General features: G+C 45.6%; 2 protein-coding genes across 2 annotated transcripts; both read left to right on the forward strand.

Moving 5' to 3' along the window:
• Positions 1–1,101: 1,101 nt before the first annotated feature.
• On the forward strand, positions 1,102–4,542 carry LOC310814595 (uncharacterized protein; the record flags this gene model as incomplete). The annotated part of the gene is made up of 8 exons (XM_083684091.1): positions 1,102–1,131; positions 1,330–1,455; positions 2,674–2,760; positions 3,057–3,114; positions 3,424–3,598; positions 3,725–3,761; positions 3,926–4,254; positions 4,536–4,542. 8 exons carry the CDS (start codon positions 1,102–1,104, stop codon positions 4,540–4,542), a joined length of 849 nt encoding a protein of 282 aa, XP_083540217.1.
• Positions 4,543–4,955: 413 nt separating this feature from the next.
• On the forward strand, positions 4,956–8,599 carry LOC310814553 (uncharacterized protein). Its single transcript, XM_083684038.1, has 3 exons — positions 4,956–8,034; positions 8,233–8,323; positions 8,437–8,599. The coding sequence occupies exons 1-2, from the start codon at positions 4,957–4,959 to the stop codon at positions 8,311–8,313; spliced, it is 3,159 nt and encodes a 1,052-aa protein (XP_083540164.1). The 5' UTR covers position 4,956; the 3' UTR covers positions 8,314–8,323; positions 8,437–8,599.
• The last annotated feature ends 1,134 nt before the right edge of the window (positions 8,600–9,733 follow it).

A 9,733-nucleotide genomic window follows, 5' to 3' on the forward strand; every position in this document is an offset into this window, starting at 1 on the left:
AAACCGAGCATCAGAATGGGGAAGAAAGGTGATTTAAGTGACTTTGAACGTGGCATGGTTGTTGGTGCCAGACGGGCTGGTCTGAGTATTTCAGAAACTGCTGATCTACTGGGATTTTCACGCACAACCATCTCTAGGGTTTACAGAGAATGGTCCGAAAAAGAGAAAATATCCAGTGAGCGACAGTTCTCTGGGCGAAAATGCCTTGTTGATGCCAGAAGTCAGAGGAGAATAGCCAGACTGGTTCGAGATGATAGAAAGGCAACAGTAACTCAAATAACCACTCGTTACAACCAAGGTATGCAGAAGCCCATCTCTGAACGCACAACACGTCGAACCTTGAAGCAGATGGGCTACAGCAGCAGAAGATCACATCGGGTGCCACTCCTGTCAGCTAAGAACAGGAAACTGAGGCTACAGTTCGCACGGGCTCACCAAAATTGGACAATAGAAGATTGGAAAAACGTTGCCTGGTCTGATGAGTCTCGATTTCTGCTGCGACATTCAGATGGTAGGGTCAGAATTTGGCGTAAACAACATGATAGCATGGATCCATCCTACCTTGTATCAACGGTTCAGGCTGCTGGTGGTGGTGGTGTAATGGTGTGGGGGATATTTTCTTGGCACACTTTGGGCCCCTTAGTACCAATTGGGCATCGTTTAAACGCCACAGCCTCCCTGAGTATTGTTGCTGACCATGTCCATCCCTTTATGACCACAGTGTACCCATCTTCTGATAGCTACTTCCAGCAGGATAACGCGCCATGTCACAAAGCTAGTTTTGTTCTGTTCTGTGTATCTGCACTGGCGCGGTCCATGATCTTCTCCACACACACACACACACACACACACTCACACACACACACACACACTGAAGTTGGCGCCAATTTGTTCGTTGTAGCCTTTAGCCATTATTTGAAAACAGTCAATTGGCCAACATGTGCGCTCTGAAGTGCGTTCTCATCTTTGCATACTATCGTAACGTTTTTGATGATAACAACCTATCACTTTAGCCGCACCATCATGCGATTAATCGACGTCACCTCGAAACTCATAACTAGGTCTATGGCAAGACGCATAATTTACCCAAGTTTCGTAAAAATGGTCGCAGTGGTGTCAGAGATAAAGCATGTGAGATACGAACGGACAGAATGTTGTGACATACGAAGGGACAGAGACCGATAGTCCCCTCCCCGATTTCATAGAGGAGTTGTTGGCCAATTTTATAAAGAGTCCTCTTGTGGGGTACAGAAATACAGTGTTTCAAAACGCCCGTCCTAAAAATCACAATGTGTGACGTCACGCGTAATGTACCATGACGTAATACAGCAGGCCACTATAAAAGCCACGGTGCGCCTTCTCGTCAATCACAACTTGGACACAACTTGGAGGACATCTGATCTCACCGCTGAAAACAAGGACGAGCAAACCAGAAGGAATATGGATGAAGAAAAGGTAAGGGACTTGATAGATATTTGAAAGCACTGTCAATAACAATACGCCTATAGCACTGTCAAGAGCAGGATAGTACTGTATAATAGCACAGTCAAGAGCAGGATATTACTGTGTAATAGCACAGTCAAGAGCAGGATAGTATTGTTTATAACACTGTCAAGAGCAGGATAGTATTGTTTATAACACTGTCAAGAGCAGGATAGTATTGTTTATAGCACTGCCAAGAGCAGGATAGTATTGTTTATAGCACTGTAAAAGGTGCATAGCATTGTTAAGAGCAGTATAGTATAGCACTGTCAAGAGCTATAGGCTGAATATAGGGTAATTATTCTCCTACGTACATTTTAGCGCTTTTTCGATTTCTATTCTACTTTCTATTTATATTGCGGCTAGTATTCATTGATGTCAGCGGTGAAATGCAACGAGAATAGACTACATAGCTGTATTTGCAATTCAATTTGTCTCAATACTTCATATTTAATCTCCTATAATTAGCCATAACCATTTGGTATCAAAGGGGCAGCGTCATTCATGATAAAAAAAGTATGTTTATATAATAATGTCGATAATTTATAGGCCTAATAGGAAGATGATTATTACATGGACTAAACACTGTTCAAATGCATACAAGTGGGCCTACTATTATTCGTAATGATAGGCTATTTTAACTGTTTTATTATCAATAATGTAAATCAACTTAATTATCATGCCATATATGGCACACATGAGGCTCTCTGGTAGTCCGATGTCTGCTACAATGACGCACCTGACGTGCCATTATGACGTCAGGGTCAGATCTTTGGTTTATCGGCATTTTGGTTGCTCCACTTAGACGTAGAGTAAACCTATCTGCGATTAACACACGTTTTACAGTAACTATAACTGGATCGACAATGTCGGACGAAAAGGAGGTTGGGGTGTTATTTAGCAAATAGCCGATAAAAACGAATAGAAAACTAACTAACTAGAAATTAAATCACACACTAGATGAAACTATTATTTACAGTATTTGAGACATTTGGGGCGAACAATAAAAGAGCCCTATATCTGGGTTCAATAGTGTTTTTCATTTTGATGGTTATATATGATGATGGAATAATCATAGACTGGTATGAACTAATAGGCTACGTTCACTAACATTGGCTGATAAAGAGGAAACTTGTACTGTCATTAACATCTATGTAGCAGTACTTACATTTAAGTTGTTGTATCATTTAGGTGTTGAAGGATGGACCCCAGGAGAAGGGGGTGAAGGAGAAGCCAGTGGCTTTGCCAAAGAAGGAGAGGAAGGACAAGAGTGTCAAGGTATGATTACTAAAACTGACCCCTTCCTGCATCCTTGTAACACTTACACTGGGTCAGATCATGTGATTTAACTCTGCTTTATATTAGATTGTGTGTCCTGTCAAAGGGCAATACACCCACCTGTAAGCCTGATCCTAACATTTACAGAACACAACCTTTGCTGCCCCCTTCTGATTATCATTTGAATGATTTTCTGTGTGATCCAGTCAAATGAGCTACTTTGAGCTACTTTGAGCTACTTTGACTTCACATGACAAAGTTGACTATAATGTGAGATCTGAACTCTTGTGTTGCAGGTCAAGAGGAATAGTGGTAAGAGGGCCTCGGCTGAGAAGAGCAGCAGAACTGATGCAGGTCAGAGGGTTTTCTGTTACATGACTGCTCCCTGTAGAGTCCAGATTGATTATTTGAAGACTTGTTTGAAAAAGAAAATATGTATTTAATTCCATTAAACATCCAATCACAGGCAATGATAATGAGTTGAACATCATTCCAATATCCACATACTAGTATATCATTTTGAATGCATGGCCTGGAAATGCCTCCATAGTGGTATGTTAGTGGGAATATTGTAACACAACCATTGATTGTCTCTATATACTCCAGACTATATTTCATAGGTGCCAATAAAACCCCTGGTTTCTCTCTGTTTGGTTCTTTTAGCTCCTTCTGTGGCGTCCTCCTCATCTGGAGTGAAGGACAAGTATGAGGACAGAGCAGCAGTGATCAAGCTGCTGGCGGAGGAAGGTCTGAGGAGGGTTGGTGCCCTCTCAAATACCAAGATCGATCAGGACTGCTTCCCCATCCTGATCAACTTTCTGAAAGGTCTCACTGATAAGTAAGTATTATGTTCTCTACTGTATCTATGCTCCCAATGTTTCAATAGCACATCCTGTGCATAAACAGTACAAGAAGTGTGAGCGAAGACCAAACAACTTGTAATGTTCACTTGTTTCTCTATCAGGCAGTGGAGGGTGATCCATGACGGCATGAGAGACCCTGTGAGTTTACCTGTCAACATTTGATGTGTTATTGTTTGACTTTATACTAACCAGGCATACCAGTCATTGTTTGTGTTGAATGTCTGTTAGTTAAACAGTGAATCTAAACACCTCACATCACAGCCTCACAAATTAATTCTTCACTCTCTTTTGAATGAACACAGGTGAACAAGGCGAAGTTTGATGTAATGTGCCGGAAGTTGGTGAAACTGATCGCCAACACAGCCACCGAGGTTCTCCTCCCGACTCTACAGCGGGTCATAGAGCTGAATGAGGCCAGGGATGCTCAGAGTGGGTCAACACTCTCCTCCATCTCATCTCTGGACGAGAAGAAGGAGCTCTCTAAGAGGGGCAGCAAAGCCAAGTCCACCTGCAGCCAGCGGGTGAAGACCCCCAACCCCTCAGCCACTGAATGGGAGCAGGAGTCAACAGAGGAACTGAGGAAGCCGGCCAGCGAGGCCCACATGCCAACTCCGGGGTTTTCCTCAGGGAGGTATGTTATGATCACAGCCACGCCTTGAAATAATTACAATTATGACCATAACATAACAAATCACTTAAATCAATTAAAAGTAACCCTTAATGTTTGTTCCACAGAAAAGTGTTACAGACTTTATGAACTGCTGATTTTACAATTATTCTTTTGTGATTAAAAGTTTTGACCATAGATAAATAGACATAATACCATCAATAAGCAGAAGAATTTACAACATGCTGTAAGATATCAATTCCTCAGATGTGAGCGATCAATGTGATAACTCTTATGCCCCTCAGGGATTGATAAAGTTGTATTCAATTGAACTGAATGGAATATTTGTGTTTGTTTTGAAGTTCCCAGACCTCGCTGCAGCGTGCCTACGGAGGAGCGCCCCCCCTGGATGACCCACTCCGAGTCCTCTTTGGGATCACTGAGGACACCATCCTCCAATCACTGGGCTCCAGCTCCTCTAGCTCATCTGACTGGACCAGAGCTGTGGTTAGAGACGTACTAAAGCAGGTGAACTCTGACGTCTCCTTGATAATATCACTATCAAGCTCAGGTAAGTCCACCCCGATAGCCTGCGATAGGGACAGCTCCATGTACGCGGCTAGGAAGATGATCCACGTGGTGTCCACCAAGCTCCAGGAGTTTGGGATCACCGGAGAATTGGTGCCAAAGGTCAAGGTCACGACCTCTAAGGCGGACCTCGGGCCGATGACGGCCAACGTGATGACTGCTATCGTGGAGACGGTGGAGTCATGTAGCACAGATGATCAGGGGGGCATGCAGGGAGCGGCTTACATGCTCAGACAATTGGCTGAGAAAATCAAGACGATCAGCTCTTGTCATTCTGATCAGGAGGGGTCCTCTGGTAGAGCAGAGCACAGACGTGTGTCCTCCTCTGGCGTTGTGGGACAACACCTTGGTGTTATTACTAGTGAGGAGTTTCATTCCAAAGCCACCAAGGCCGTGGGTGCGATTCTGTGGAGGAATATCGACTGTTGTTCACCCTCCTCTAGTGATGTCACTGGCCAGGCCAACATGGCCGCCGCAATGACCACCTCCCCCACTCCTAGTGATGTAGACTCAAAGGCGTCCCACGTCATTGACGCCTTTGTGTCTGATGTTCAAGACATAATTCAGACCACCGATTTAGATGCGTCTATTGCAAATGATAATAAGGTCTTCTCTGCTACCCGTAAGATGTTTGTAAATATGCAGAGGAAATTGGCTGGGTTATTCACGAGAGAGTTGGTCACAAGTGGGAAGGCCTCAGCTTCATCTAATGGAGCGGAACCAACTCTGGAATTGGTAGACATCAGTGATGAGGAACTTGCCTCCATTCATAGTCCTGGTAGTCAGAGCTCCACATCCCTGAGGTCCGGGAGAGTCTCTCAGGCCAGCAGCTATGACCCTGTCACCAAGGAAGTCCTTGGTGAACTTGCAGCCACGTTCAGAACTGAAGTGGCGAGGATAGAGTCCTCATTCTCTGTCGGGACGAAGTCCTCTATTGAGTCCCTAGCGGCTGGTATGTTTGTGGAAGGCATCATTTCTGGACTGGAGGATTATACAACAACAAAATCCCCCTCCCTCCATGATGACATGTATCTAGAGGATTTAGAGGATGTTTTTCCCCGGGTCAGCCGTTCTAGCTTAGACAGACTGTCTAATGAGGACACTAGGTGTGAGGCCACCAAGGCTGTTAGTGAGTGGCTGCTGAAGTCTGCCATCAGTATATCAGTCCCCTGCAGTCTACCCAGCTGCATAGATATAGATACGGAGGCCTCTAGTATTATTGACGAGTTTGTGGTAGACATGCGGTCTATCACTCACTCAGCTGAGCCTGATGTCTCGAAGAACACATCTCTGCCTGTTGCCCTGAATCTAGTTCAGAGGCTTCAGAGAAGGCTGGGAGCGTTTTATGCACGGCTCAAGAGCAAACTGCCCTCAGACCATGCGAGATCTATCCGTGGACCTGCTCTGAAACAAGTGTCACGGGAGTCTTGCCAGAGTGAGCCTCTGCTGTCAACAACTGTCTCGACAGATGTAGTACCGCTGCGTAGAGGTCAGAGTGAAAGCTCTCGACCAATGGTGGCTCTCCGAGGCTCTGGGGTGAGCCAGCTTGAACTCGACCACAGCACCAAAGAGGTTCTGAGCGAGATTCTGGTCTTTTATAAGACACAGGACGAGCAGACAGACTCAGCTGAAATGAGGGCATCTGATGAGTCCCTCGCTGCCTGTGACTTTGTGGAGGAAGTATTGGCATGGTTAAAGGAGTACTCTGTCTCCTCACCACCATCAGCACAGAGTTTATGTGTGTCTCCCATGGCAGTCGTTAGTGGACTGTCAAATGAGAACTTTCAGAGGCAGGCCACTGAGAACGTGAGAGACGTTCTCATGGAATCAGTGCAGGACACCACCTCCTCTATGCCACCTGTCAGTGCTGACTCTTCAGCATTAGACCTTGTCGGCACATTTGTGAACGGCGTTAAGAGCCTGTTCCAGGGCGAGGAGTCCTCACCCAGTCCCAGTGTGCTGCCTACATTTTCTGTGCTCCTCAGGGGAAGTGTGGGAGGTTCCGAAGCCTCTGAGGTGTCACTGGCTAGTAGGTTCAGTGCTGATGAAGTGTCAGAAGTGAGACTGTGGTCTACAGCACAGACCATCTATAGAGATCTACAGAGGAAACTGAGGGAGTTCTTTACTCAGAGAGAGAAGCAAGCTGCTGAGCAAAGTGCATCCATGGCTAAGGCTAGAGACAGCATTAGCCAGGTCTTGGTCGCCATTCAAGGTGACATGGTGGCAAGGTCAGAGGAAATGGAGACCTCAGTCGAGCTAAGGCATTGGCACAGTGCTGTAGGATCTCTGCTAGAGAACGTAGAGATAGTGGGTAGTGAGGGTAGTCTCGCTAAGGGATGGAAGCTAAGGGATGGAGCTTCGTGTCAGGGTGGTGAGGAGGAGCTGGCAGCTACAGAGCCACTCAGGGCCGCCTCCTCTCAGTCCACAACCTCTACCAAAAACTCAAGGTCAATGTCCAAGTCCATGTTTGATTATGTGTCTTTGACTCTCCCTGGAACTCCATCTCCCACTGAGCTTCCAGTAGAATGTAATTTCCCCATACTTAGAAGCACAACCATCAATGACAGCTCCGATGAGACTGTTCCGGAGGATTCAGGATTCATTCCCAAACAGCTGATGGTCGATGTGGTGAGCATAATGATGGACCACATGGACCCGGCGATTCTCCAAGAGGTCACCTCTCCCAACGCCAACCTCAGCAGACTGGAGGAGCTGCTGTCCCAGGGGAAGATCCGCACCCTGACCAACGCCCTTGTCGACAAACTCCAGGGGCTGATGTCTCTGCACAGCAGTCTTTCAGTGGTTGTTGGGAAGAGTGTGTCGGACAGTGTTCTGTCCAAACTGACCCGGACAGACAAGCATGCGATGTTGTGCTCTGAGGTGGTCTATACCTTTGCGGAGGAGTCGGTGAAGCGTTTGCTTCTTCCCTTGATAGTCCCTCCCTCATCATGGAGCATGGAGGAAGAAGCCTCCAACAGCGAAGCCCCGACCAGATTCTCCAGCCCCAAGAGCCTGCTGTCCAACAGCTCTTCACTGATTTACAATGAGACAGTGAATCTGTTCTCCAGGGTCATGGTCCACCAGGTGATGGACACCCTGTCAAGGGGATCCAGTACTAGACCAGCCTCTACAGCCTCACTCACACAGCCTCAGAGTGATGCTACTGGGCAGAAGAAGAAAGGGAAATGCGGATTCCTTTCAAGGTTGAAGAGCAAGGTAAAACAGAAATATACAGCAAATGTATAAGAATGCCACATTCCAAATAGGAAATGTAATGTCACCAGTTTATAAAACAGCAAACACCAAACAGCAGTCAAACTGTGCATAATGTTGTTGTAGGAATAAAGGAGTTTTAAGAGTTACATTTACAGATATGTTCTGCCATTGATTCTTCTTCTGTAACAACTAATGTAGTGCTCCAAGAAGAGCAAACAGACTGGTGTCCAGCCTCCAGCCCCAGGACAGGAGGACATCAAGGTTGTCCATGACAACTGACACAGCATAGGTAAGTCACGTATCGAACACATGGACTAAGGACATAATAACCAAACTAATAAAGTATTCTATTCTGTAGCTATAGGCCTAGTTAAGCTCATACAAACTCTCTCCTCTCTCTAGCGCCCAGCACCGTGCTCACAGCTGTGACGACTCCCCATAAGGAGAGTGGAGCTTCTAAGACACAGAAGCGTTCCCTCCTCAAGAGGATGCTCACAGCTGCAAGCAGACTTGGCCTGTGCTGCTGTTCACGCAAACACTCAACCAAGAACACAGAGTAACCGTCATTCACTCAATAAAAGATCATTGCATTCCATTCCTTTTGATTGTGTGTTTTTCATATCTTATGAACTTATGCTGAGGATTGTGTAACTAGTTAAGTGATCTTAAACTTACGTAACATTACAGCAACAAATATAGTAGCTAAGCATGTTTACAGCTATGCCTGACGCAATATCCCAAGTCAGACATGCAACCATAACGGGAATCATATACAAAGTCACATCGGAAATCATTTGAAATATACATTAGCTTGAAATGTTATATTGCTAAGCAGACTCTTGTGACCTGCACCTTGGCAGCAGAAATATGTCCATCTTGTGTCTCCCCTTCATGGCCATAAGCAGCGCACACTGAGTAATCAGGCCGACCTCACATCGTACCTTGTGAACTGGATGTCAAGGTCAGAGGTCACCTGTATCTCCAGGGTAACCTGATTATCTGTACCTACAAAGTAAAACACATGAAACAATGTATTCATGAGAATGGGAATTTGTTAAAGAAGGGAATAAAACTACCTTTCAATAATAGAGTTGACTTCAAGTAAAATACATCTACAATACATGTTACATGATAATTAATGTTCATTTTGAGATCAGTGATTAGGAAAGGAAATCATATAAGGACATGAGATGAGAAAAGGAGACAGGGAAAGGTAGTAAATGAGGAAGAGACTGACAATTGGCCTTAAAAGTAACGATAGAGAACATGTGCACACTCTACTCCCAAACATGTATCTGCAGTGAACGAATGTTTTAGCACAGTATCTTTGTCAGGGTTAAGGTCTAAGACACTGCTCTGCTGCAGGTGTTAGAATAGCAGCTGAGACTGACCATCTCCAGGTGTTAGAGGAGCAGGTACCAGCTGAGACTGACCAAGAGGAAATTTGTACTGTCATTAACATCTATGTAATGGGCTGACGGGTCGTATGTGAGACCAGGGTATGGATCGTACGTGAGACCAGGGTATGGGTCGTACGTGAGACCAGGGTATGGGTCGTACGTGAGACCAGGGTATGGGTCGTACGTGAGACCAGGGTATGGGTCGTATGTGAGACCAGGGTATGGGTCGTATGTGAGACCAGGGTATGGGTCGTAGGTGAGACCAGGGTATGGGTCGTACGTGAGACCAGGGTATGGGT

This window comes from Argentina silus (genome assembly GCF_951799395.1).
Source record: "Argentina silus genome assembly, chromosome: 13".
In the NCBI taxonomy this organism is placed as follows: Eukaryota; Metazoa; Chordata; class Actinopteri; order Argentiniformes; family Argentinidae; genus Argentina; species Argentina silus.